General features: G+C 35.5%; 1 protein-coding gene and 1 long non-coding RNA gene across 3 annotated transcripts; one reads left to right on the plus strand and one right to left on the minus strand.

The window, feature by feature from the left end:
• Positions 1–336: 336 nt before the first annotated feature.
• Positions 337–6,933, plus strand: LOC136840874 (protein ALEX-like). Of its 2 annotated transcripts, XM_067107826.1 has the most exons (4): positions 342–490; positions 631–837; positions 3,199–3,393; positions 5,682–6,933. In XM_067107826.1, exons 3-4 carry the CDS (start codon positions 3,207–3,209, stop codon positions 6,689–6,691), a joined length of 1,197 nt encoding a protein of 398 aa, XP_066963927.1. In that variant the 5' UTR covers positions 342–490; positions 631–837; positions 3,199–3,206; the 3' UTR covers positions 6,692–6,933. The 2 variants fall into 2 exon arrangements, with proteins under 2 accessions (XP_066963928.1, XP_066963927.1); XM_067107827.1 differs by lacking the exon at positions 631–837 and having other exon boundaries at positions 337–490.
• LOC136840876 (uncharacterized) lies at positions 6,899–7,652 on the minus strand. Its single transcript, XR_010853764.1, has 3 exons — positions 7,508–7,652; positions 7,103–7,282; positions 6,899–7,029 (listed from the first exon to the last, which is right to left on the minus strand). It is a non-coding gene; the product is annotated as an uncharacterized lncRNA (long non-coding RNA).
• Between the last annotated feature and the right edge of the window lie 4,892 nt (positions 7,653–12,544).

Here is a 12,544-nt window from a genome sequence, read left to right on the forward strand (position 1 = left end):
CACTCTATATATATATATATATCTATAAATACATTACCAAACAAAATTATTCTCATCTGATATATGTGTCATTAGCCTAATGTAATAAAAATGCATAGTTTCACTTCCTTTTGTTTTCCTTTGGTCATAAAAAAAATGGCTAAATAAAAAGTTAAAAAAATACATTATGTCTTCTGATGCAGCATATGCAAATGAGTTTTCGCTCCGGATGGAAATTGGCGTCTGGGAAGCCAAATACCGTCACCCAGGGTCAAAACATCCGAGAAAACAAAGGCTTTTGACAGACCTCGCAAAACAGCCAATCGTTATCGTGAGTTTATCCCTCGCAGCACTTAAGGACACTTCTGATTGGTCGGGACTGAATGTGCCTCGGACATCCCAAAGGAATTCTTGCTTTACATATAAGAAAGATTTTTACTCATTTGATAACACTCAGACGAAGACGCTGAAGGGAGTCCGGCTTCCTCACTAGCTCTGATTGTTGGAGAAGGTAAAAAGATTCATTTGTTCTAGTTTCTGACGAATAGACTCTGAACGTCCTCACAAAAATTTTTGGATAGCATTTCCATCGAAACAATAACCGAGAACTATTAAAGTGACAAATTCTCATCTTGGAAAAAATTTCGACAGAGTGGATGAGCAAAGAGGAATAAGAAACAGTCAGTAAAATCGTGAATAATCTATTAAAGCAGCCACTCGGTTCATCAGACTTCAACTCATCAGAGTCCTCTACTCATCGGGTACAGCAGGAAGAGATCCTCTTCTATGCAACATTTCTAGGACTGACGCAGTCCTGCTGAGGATAAGCTTCTTAACCTGAATAAGTGTGCAGTACAGGTAAGCTCAGGCCAGAAATCAGGAATTACCGTTGTCTGTGGGAGTCTTTAATGCTCAGTTATAGGCAAGACTTAAGGTTCGTTGTTCCTTACAAGAACTTGTCACTAAACAAAAGGCCTTACCGTATAAGTATCTGAGAAGTTAAAGGGCTGCCATGCCATGATACCTAAGTACACAAGTATGCTACTGAAGGCCAATGTTGAGAGTGATAATCATAATATTATACTAACGTTTGCTCAAGAATAATTTGACTCCTAAGAACGCCGATGAATTCCACAACCTGGCAACCGAAATAATATTATATAGTATAAGTAAGTCGCTGCAAAGTTATCTAAATTCAACTGAATAAAGGGATATTGAAATAAAACAGTAAGTTACTCTGATACGTGAAATGTTGAGAAACTGATAACTATATAAATTACGTAACATACACTGTAAATTATTTCAATGACATCTCAGTCAGTTACTCACTCTTTCGCTTTGTCATATTCTGGATTTTTATTTATCAGAGAATCAAATGTTTCTGGAGCGAAGATCTTATTTAGCAAACCTATATTTAGTAATGTTAAGTTAGATCTTACGCTAATTTTTATTTTGCAACTTGGGGATCAGACATTCGAGAAGAGGATGAAGATACAATGACAAAACCATTTTTTATTTTGCAACTTGGGGATCAGAAACTCGAGAAGAGAATGAAGATACAATGACAAAACCACTTTTATTTTGCAACTTGAGGATCAGAAACTCGAGAAGAGAATGAAGATACAATGACAAAACCACTTTTATTTTGCAACTTTGGGATCAATTCGAGACGAGAATGAAGATTCAATGACAAAACCATTTTTTATTTTGCAACTTGGGGATCAGAAACTCGAGAAGTGAATGAAGATACAATGACAAAACCATTTTTATTTTGCAACTTGGGGATCAGAAACTCGAGAAGAGAATGAAGATACAATGACAAAACCATTTTTTATTTTGCAACTTGGGGATCAGAAACTTGACAAGAGAATGAAGATACAATGACAAAACCATTTTTATTTTGCAACTTCAGAAATTCGAGATCAATGAAAAACCACTTTTATTTTGCAACATGGGGATCAAGAAATTCGAGAAAATTCAATGACAAAACCATTTTATTTTGCAACTGGGAGGTCAGAAATTCAGTGAGAATGAAGATTCAATGACAAAACCACTTTTATTTTTGCAACTTTGGGTTCCAGAAATTCGAGAGAATGAAGATTTTAGAAGATAAGCTGAAGGGGTATCTTTTCATTTTTATCTCTCAGGAACTTAGGTTTACTATTCCTTGTACTAACTGATTACGAAATCATAATTACCTTGGTTTTGATGAGATGCAACCTTCATAATGTATTGTCAAAGGGTTCTAAGTACATATTATGAGAATTCAACGTGTGTGTGTAATACACAAAGAAAGTCTATATATATATATATATTTGATGAAATCATTTCATAAATACAAATATATATATATATATATATATATATATATATATAATGATCTGTATTCAGTCGGAAGTAAAATATGATTATGCTGGCAACATTTGGTTTAAATCGTTCTGACTGTTTTCTGTCACGTTACTTAATTATTATGCTGTCTTTGAGATGACTTACGACAGTGTACTACTTTTAACCTAATCCTCAAGTTATTCATATGAAACCGTTATTTATGACTTAAGTGGTTTTATTTGGTTTTCGATATAAAACCTTTAACTTATCAGTATCTGAAATTCTGTTAAATATTTTCATTATATAGATAACAAATGAGTGCACGAGAACGGTGGTATATTTGTCCAAAATCCTTGGACACTTTGTGTGATATCTGTCACCACTGTTTTCTATAAAGGGAATCGTACAAAGGATTTTTATGATAACGCCCTCAGATCTAAAATAGACGATTACTTCGCTGTGAGGAAAGTCTAATGGTGGAAATTATTTGATGAAATCATTTCAGAAATACAAATATGATATTCAGTCATTGTTGATCATCTGCACCCAGTGAGCCAAAGTTATTGCCGTTAAGTTTTCTGTAAAAGAAAATCATTGTAAATTTCTGCAGCCTTTTTCTGTACCTGTCCGCCCTCAGATCTTAAACTACTGAGGTTATTTATCATTAAATCAAACATACCAAATTGTCTAAAGTTAGCCATAATCGTGCATCTGGCAACGATGTTAAGGTTTCGTGGGCCGAAGGCTCATACAGGCATTATACCGAGGACCACCGAAAGATAGATCTATTTCGGTGGCCTTGATTATACGCTGTAACGGGCTGTACATAGAAGAACTCACTTGCGCCAAAGAAACTTCGGCGCATTTTTGCTGTTTAATTATTTCTTCCAGGAAAAATAATGATGGTCAAAAGTGCGGCGACAGGAATCTTTGTGGTCCTCGTTGGATTCTCAAGTAGCGTGACGACACAGGGGATATTTGGCCCGGTGGTCCCTTATCCTAGTCTATATGCAGTTCCTCCCTCTCCTTATTTGTATCCGCAGATTGATGAAGATCAAGGCATTCTACTTCCCTACGAAGAACAAGGTAATTTGATCATACCTCAAGTGGGAATGTATGCTAATAATAAGAACCCCAACAATTGCAGCAACAAGTATTGCAACAGAACATCCAGCCTACTACTACTGCTACTACTACTGCTACTACTACTACTACTACTACTACTACTGATGTTACTGTTTCTTTTATAATAATAATAATAATAATAATAATAATAATAATAATAATAATAATAATATGAAGGGAGTAGACCCTCTTTTAAACAGGTCTTACTAAAAAGGATGGCTGTATTATGCGAATTTATCTTATATAGTGTCTTTTCTATCCTCCTTATGATTCGCTTTTCAGGCTCAGCGATGTTAGTCAGTAACTGGCCGATATTCATGTTGGAAAGGAAAATGTACGGAATATGGGACCTTTTATTAAATAACCAATCAGAAATCGATTTCTGATTCGGGTTCATTTTAATAAAGACTTCCCATATTCCGCACACTGTCCTTTTCAACATGAATATCGGCCAGTTACTGACTAACATCGCTGGCCTAACGAATCATGAGGAGGATAGAAAAGACACCATATAAATAAATTCGCATATCTAACCATCCTATAAATAATAATAATAATAATAATAATAATAATAATAATAATAATAATAATAATAATAATAATAATAATAATAAAACTTTATTAAAAAAGAATGGACGTCTGGATGCTGTCGAGTATATAATAATAATAATAATAATAATAATAATAATAATAATAATAATAATAATAATAATAATAATAATAATAATAATAAAACTTTATTAAAAAGGAATGGACGTCTGGATGCTGTCGGGTGTATGTTGCAACTTCTCATAATAAAAATGATAAGGAATTTAAAAATTGTAGAGTCTAGTTCAAAATTGTCTGATTTAAGGATTTTAGAATCTATATACTGTATATTCACAAACTTAAGCCACAACTCAACCAAGATCAGTCTTCCTTTCCGTTATCTATAATATCTACTGATTTTCTATCCGCTCTCGCTTTCCAGTCATTGGGGTAATTTACCTTCTGTGTAATTTTTCTTTTCGTATGTTTTTTTTTATGTTTCTTAATTCTGTGTTTTATTTGATGTCTTGTATGTCTCTCGTCTTGAATTTTTTTTTTTTTTTAGTTTTATTGGCTATTGTAGTTCACTGAATTGTATTAGTTTTAAGTCACCGTGTTTTCTCTTCTGAGTAGCTGTGGTTTATAAAAAAAATTATTCTCGAGAGTGACCTTTCTTTGATTTGTGTTTTACTAGTGTCAAATTTTATGTTTCGGTGGTTTGCCTCTATTTTAGGTCGAAAATGGCTTAGTGTGTTAAAGCCGAATCGTCCCAGTGGAATAAAAATGTTGAGTATAGCGCTTGTTTGGCTGTTCCAGATGAGGATCAGATTCCCTAGGAATCATTCTCTAACAACTATGAATAATAATAATAATAATAATAATAATAATAATAATAATAATAATAATAATATGTATGTAAACTTTATTAAAAAAGAATGGGCGCCTGGATGCTGTCGAGTGTGTGTTGCAACTTTTCTTAATAATAATAATAATAATAATAATATAATAATAATAATAATAATAATAATAATAATAATAATAATAATAATAATAATAATAATATTAATAATATTATTATTATTATTATACTATTTATTATTATTATTACTAAATAATAATAATAATAATAATAATAATAATAATAATAATAATAATAATAATAATAATAATAATAATAATAATAATAATAATAATAATAAGTATGCTTCATTAAAATAGCCGTCTGGATGCTGTTGAATGCACAGTATGATGCAACTTCTCATAATAATAATAATAATAATAATAATAATAATAATAATAATAATAATAATAATAATAATAATAATAATAATAATAATAATAATAATAATAATAATAATCCAGATTTAAAGGCCTTCAGAACTTAGTTTTCATTTTCAAACTTGAAGGAATAACACTGCTCCAACAAAGAACACAGCCTTTGACAATACTGCAGAAATACGTGACTCCAATTCATGTCAAAATTATTTTGGTGTGGAGTCACGGCATAGTTTTATAACACGTGGCGATCTCATAATTTTAGGGCATGGTTTCACACTTTTACCGCTCACTAATTAAACTTCTTTACTCATTTTTTCGTGACTAATATTTGCAAGGCTGCTGACATCACTGGGGTTTTGGTATTAGTCGTTTGTTTCCCCCAAATAATATGTGAACTACGAGCTTCTCAAATATATGCATTATATGCTTTTTATCTTTTGCAGATTTTCCGTGGTATCCTGGTGTTTATGGGAGAGTCCCACCGCTAACTGAGATTAATCAGCTGCCTTTCCTGACGAACTCGCGTGATTTAATGCGTTTTGGCACAGTACTGCCACCATATTTCCTTGATGCTCTACTAAATCGACAGGCAGATGTACTACCACCTTGGTATCATATGATGTTTCCCTACTTCAGACCCCGTAAGGCCGTTAAAAAAACCCGAAAGAGTTACATACCTAGACCTACAGGCAGTCCTACAACGGATCAGTTCCAGCAACCCACTGGCAATCCTGTAGAGGATCAACCGCAGCAACCTACTGGCAATCCTGTAGAGGATCAACCTCAGCAACCTTCTGGCAATCCTCCAGAGGAGCAGCCTCAACAACCTACTGGCAATCCCGTAGAGGATCAACCTCAAGCAACCTACTGGCAATCCTCAGAGAGCAGCCTCAACAACCCTACTAGCAATCCTACAGAGGGCAGCCTCAACAACCTAAATCTTACAGAGAGCAACCTCAACATGCTACTGGGAGTCCTCCAGAGGAGGATGCAATCCTGTAGGATCAACCTCTGCAACCTACTGGTAATCAGGAGGAGCAGCCTCCAACAACCTACTGGCAATCCTGTAGAGGATCAACCTCTGCAACCTACTGGTAATCCTCCAGAGGAGCAGCCTCAACAACCTACTGGCAATCCTGTAGAGGATCAACCTCAGCAACCTACTGGCAATCCTCCAGAGGAGCAGGCCTCAACAACCTACTGGCAATCCTCCAGAGGAGCAGCCTCAACAACCTACTGGCAATCCTGTAGAGGATCAACCTCAGCAACCTACTGGCAATCCTCCAGAGGAGCAGCCTCAACAACCTACTGGCAATCCTACAGAGGAGCAGCCTCAACAACCTACTGGAAATCTTACAGAGAAGCAACCTCAACATTCTACTGGCAGTCCTCCAGAGGATCAACCCCAGCAACCTACTGGCAATCCTGTAGAGGATCAACCTCTGCAACCTAATTGCAGTTCGACAGAGGAGCAATCCCAACAACCCACTGTTAATCCTGCAAAGGAGCAACCTCAGCAACCTACTGGCAATCCTACAGAGGATCAACCTCAACAAACTACTGTTAATCCTACAGAGGATCGACCTCAACAACCTACTGTTAATCCTACAGAGGATCAACCTCAACAACCTACTAGCAATCCTACAGAAGATCAGTCCCAACAACCTACTGGCAATCCTACAGAGGAGCAACCTACCGGTAACCCTACAGAGGATCAACCTCGACAACTTACAGGCAATCCTACAGATGATCAACCTCAACAACCTACTGGTTATCCTACAGAAGATCAACCTCAACAACCTGCTGTGCAATCCTACAGAGGATGGACCTCAACAACCTACTGTTAATCTACTGAGGATCCAACCTCAACAACCTACTAGCAATCCTACGGAAGATCAGTCCCAACAACCTACTGGCAATCCTACAGAGGAGCAACCTACAAGTAATCCTACAGAGGATCAACCTCGACAACCTACAGGCAATCCTACAGATGATCGACCTCAACAACCTACTGGTTATCTTACAGAAGATCAACCTCAACAACCTACTGTTAATCACTAGGATCGACGCAACAACCTACTGTTAATCAACAACAGCCTCACAACCTGCAGTCCTACAGTCAGTCCCAGCAACCTGCCTGGCAATCCTACAGAGGAGCAACCTACTGGTAATCCTACAGAGGATCAAACTCGACAACTTACAGGCAATCCTACAGATGATCAACCTCAACAACCTACTGGTTATCCTACAGATGATCAACCTCAGCAACCTACTGTTAATCCTACAGAGGATCGACCTCAACAACCTACTGTTAATCCTACAGAGGATCAACCTCAACAACCTACTAGCAATCCTACAGAAGATAAGTCCCAACAACCTACTGGCAATCCTACAGAGGAGCAACCTACTGGTAATCCTACAGAGGATCAAACTCGACAACCTACAGGCAATCCTACAGAGGATCAACCTCAACAACCTACTGGTTATCCTACAGAAGGTCAACCTCAACAACCTACAGGCAATCCTACAGAAGATCAACCTCAACAACCTACTAGCAATCCTACAGAAGATAAGTCCCAACAACGTACTGGCAATCCTACAGATCAGCAACCAACAAAAAACTACAACTAATCAAACTCGACAACTTGTGCAATCCTAAGATGATCCTTCAACGTCCACTGGTTACCTGCAGATGACCAGCACTCAGAGTACTGGTAATCCTTACAGAGGTGATCGACCTCAGTTTCAACCACTGTAGCAATTGGTGATACAGGAACTCAAGCTCCTCAACAACCATTATTTCTCCTAATTCCTACTACAAGATGAGCCTCAACAATGTTTCATCATCCTCAGGAGGATCAACTTGCTCCCATCACAGAGGATTTCCTCTATGATTGACGATTTATTCAAGTTGCACCAAGGAAGACCTCCGTTTGTTAATATTGCCCTAAGCGGAGCAGCCTCTGTGTCAACAACCTACATGGCATCATAAGTGGTTCAACGCAACAACCTTTTCACAATCTGAAGGATATCTCATCTCATTTTGTGTCGATTGTATCTCCTATAGCTCTGCCACAAAGTGGAAAGCCTGAAACTCACGGTATTCTGATCTTATCGAAGGAATTAGAGCCAAACGTCCACAATACTACCATTCACGGACAGCACTGTAGAGACTGGTCGTCCGATTACTGGCAAGGTGCTGGGTCTGAATTTTTTTCACCCACTGTAACGAAGATCGTGATACAACTGATCCACTGTCGTTCACTCTCGGAAGACATTTTTCTCCCTAATTCGATTTCTTGCTGGGACTGGATCATCAGATGTTTCATCATCCTCAGATATCCTTGCTCCAAACTGGAACATTTATCACGTCATGAAACGTACTATTTGAACTGGTTCCCAACCAGGAAGACCTCCGTTTGTTAATAATATTGCCTAAGCAGGCAGCCTCTGTGTCAAGTACCCGTACTGATAAAATCATATCAGATGTATTTTATCGGTGGACAAATTCCCCAAACTGAGCACCAATGATATCTCATCTCTCATTTCTGTTTTCCACAACCTACCTTTGCTCTGTCAGAAGTTTCTGCAATTAAGCCTGAAACTCACGGTATTCGATCTTATGTGGAATGTAGAGACATACGTCACGCACATCCTCAAAACCAAGCCCTGATATTGTCTGGTGCACAATCGCCTCAACCTTCTCACTAATTCAATTTTGCTGGGAATAAACAAAGTCTCTTATGTCACCGGGCTGTAAGAAGATCGGGTAACTAACCGCTCTCTATCTAACTCTTTGTTTTTATCAGTATTTTTGTCGATAATGGAAAAATAAATTTTCTTCACTTGTGTGTTTAATCACTCTTTCTGTGATGAATGAAGGCCGAAATCTGGAGGGTTGCACTGGGAGCAGGAATATCACAGGAAACGGTTGACTATGCTTTAGAAGGTCAGCCGAATTATACTGTTACGAGATGTGATATATAATTGCATATGGGACTTCCGAATAATCAGAGGGAAAATTTCTTCTGTAACATACAAAAATTCACCTTTTGTTAAGGGAACGCACCCAATAGCTGAAAGTAGAAAATATCTTCCTGTAACTTTTAGATATCAACTGGCGTATTTTCATGATTATGTTCTGTATATAAAACAGTGCGTTTCTAATTATGTATGTATAATATTGTCTCTAACAGCCGAGAAATTATTTACACTTTCTTGAAACATTAAAAAAAATCTAATGATGGCAAAAAAAAGCTGTGTTATTCTGTTTCTTCATACCAAATGCAACTATAAAAATACATCTGGACATTTTTATAGTCTTTTTTGCTGATATTTAATGCAAGTAATACATAATTAAAATAAAATTATAGGAAGGAAGGACTGCGTCAAATGCTGAAAAATCTATTTTTTTCGCAAGATGGAGAAAACACCAGGCATATATTACTCGTAGTTATTTTGTCCTCAAAAGAGCAGTATCAAAAGTAAACTATTTAACATAATCAAACTTTTGAAACAAAATAGTGTAAATGGTGTCAAGGCATTTGGAGAGCTCATCAGATATATATATAATATATATATATATATATATATATATATATATATATATATATATATATATATATATATATATATATATATATATATATATATATATATATATATATATATATATATATATATATATATATATATATATATATATATATATATATATGATATTTAGTATAAGGGTAAGGTTTCACGAATGACTCTAGCAATATATCAATGAACTAAGTCAAAAAGTGAAATCACACTCAATTATCACTTTTAATGGTCAAAACAACACCACTTTACTACAGAAATTTAATTAATTTTTTCATAACGAAGATTGACAGTAACTCAACATTGTTAATAGTGAAGATGCAACATGTTAAGCTGACCTAAAAAAAATAAACTGAATCAAACGCCTGTCCTTCAAGCAGTGAAGCAAATTAAATTAAATGACTGTCTACCATGACTGTGGTAAAAAGATTAGCGTTGATGAAAGGATGGATCAGAGAGTACTGGCGCTGACTGGTCATGTGGCGAGACTGGAAGACGATAGGCTGGTGGAAGGTGTGTACAGTTAGGAAGTGTTAGATGGAAAGGCCTTAATGTTCAGGAAACTTGAGAGTACATGTAAGGTGAATACCGTATAGTATGTAGGGTATTCGAGGTGTTACAGATGTGAAGGTGCATGAAGTGGGGAATGGTGTGGAAGTTTTCTGTACAAGGAGCTCATCTATAATTAGGCAGTTAAAGTATGAATGTAGCAATGATATCTATGTGCTTCCCTTGCGGTAGCCCATGTTAGTGAAAAAGCTTACACACTTGGGATAGGATATATATATATATATATATATATATATATATATATATATATATATATATATATAGATAGATAGATAGATAGATAGATATACACACACATTATATATATATGTGTATATATATATATATGTACATATATATATGCATATTTACACTTTACACATACACACACACACATATATATATATACAGTATATACAGTATATACAGTATATATATATATATATATATATATATATATATATATATATATATATATTTATATATATATATATATATATATATATATATATATATATATATATATATATATATATATAGATAGATAGATAGATAGATAGATAGATAGATAGATACATAGATAGATAGATAGATAGATAGATAGATATATACAGTATATATAACCAGAAGGAATGGTAGCAAGAAGCAAGTTTCAAAGCTGCCATATTATTTGACTTTATTTCATTAAATTTATTGTGCCGAATGACTTCGCCCGGTCTACGCTGACTCATAAACCTTGTAAATGAAAAACCTGTGCATTTGTTTATACACGTACGTGATTTTGATGACAGACTGACCATGAAAATTCAACAAACAAAATTTTGCGTGCTTGGCTCAAAGATCATTCAAAATGATTGAGCTGTGTCTTCGACATATATATATACTATATATATATATATATATATATATATATATATATATATATATATATATATATATATATTTATACTGTATAGAAAAATAATATACCTGTAATAAAACTCTCCCAAAATTTATGCTTAGTCTCCTAAATTTATTTTCCTTTAACCACTCCTCTTGGGGACAATCAAAACGTTTAGAATCCTAATCCAGGACGATGTTTATTTTTTATCAACTCTGTCCGGTTCAGCGCATCCCTTTAGTAGTAATAAAGTATGGACAGGCAAATAAACTTCCCGTAATTCATACTCCTATACCGGTACTTTGTTTTAATTTCTTGTTTCAGGTCGGGTAGCTTAATCTCCCTCTCAATATTTATTGAAATGAACATTTCCGTAAATGCTTTAACCATCGCCCAAGCCTTTCTAAGTTCCATAAATGTTAAAAAATTAATAAGCGTCCCTTCTACTGTATCCAGGCAGCCCAACAAAAAATTTTTGTTTGGCCAATTTTAGTTTTCTGTAAAAGAAAATTACCGTGCCGGCTTTGTCTGTCCGTCCGCACTTTATTCCGTCCACACTTTTTCTGTCCGCCCTCAGATCTTAAAAACTACTGGGGCTAGAGGGCTGCAAATTAGTATGTTGATCATCTAGTCTCCAATAAAAAAAAACACCAAATTGCAGCCCTCTAGCCTCAGCAGTTTTGATTGAATTTAAGGTTAAAGTTAGCCATAATCGTGCTTCTGGCAACGACATAGGATAGGCCACCACCGGGCCGTGGTTAAAGTTTCATGGGCCGCGGCTCACACACCATTACACCGAGACCACCGAAAGATAGATCAATTTTCGGTGGCTTTGATCATACGCTGTAGCGGCTGTACAGAATACTCGATTGCGCCGAGGAAACTTCGGCACATTTTTTAGTTTGTTTCTTCATTTAATTTTAGAGCAATTCCTTCTGATGCAGCAGAACAGCAGCAAATCTGAAAATGTGATTGTAGCAAGGAAGCCTTTAACTGTTCACTGTAGAAATCGTTTATATTTATTTATTATTCTTGCCAGTCTAGGTTTCCAAAAAGAAGTGAAATGAACTTTCTCAGGCAGTTCCATATAAGAATTTATTTGAAACATTTAGATTTGATTTGACTTTCACCATAGTAATAATAAACAGTAATCTAGCCTGTAGGATTTCTAGGTAATACTTAATACTTTAAATCAGAACAAACTAGCCCTGTATTGTGCTTCCTCTCAGAAAACTCGCTATTTCTTAACTGTATGCCCTGCCCTATTGAGTCTACGAAAATCTAAGCGATCCT

Source organism: Macrobrachium rosenbergii, chromosome 8 (assembly GCF_040412425.1).
Source record: "Macrobrachium rosenbergii isolate ZJJX-2024 chromosome 8, ASM4041242v1, whole genome shotgun sequence".
NCBI classification, from domain to species: Eukaryota; Metazoa; Arthropoda; class Malacostraca; order Decapoda; family Palaemonidae; genus Macrobrachium; species Macrobrachium rosenbergii.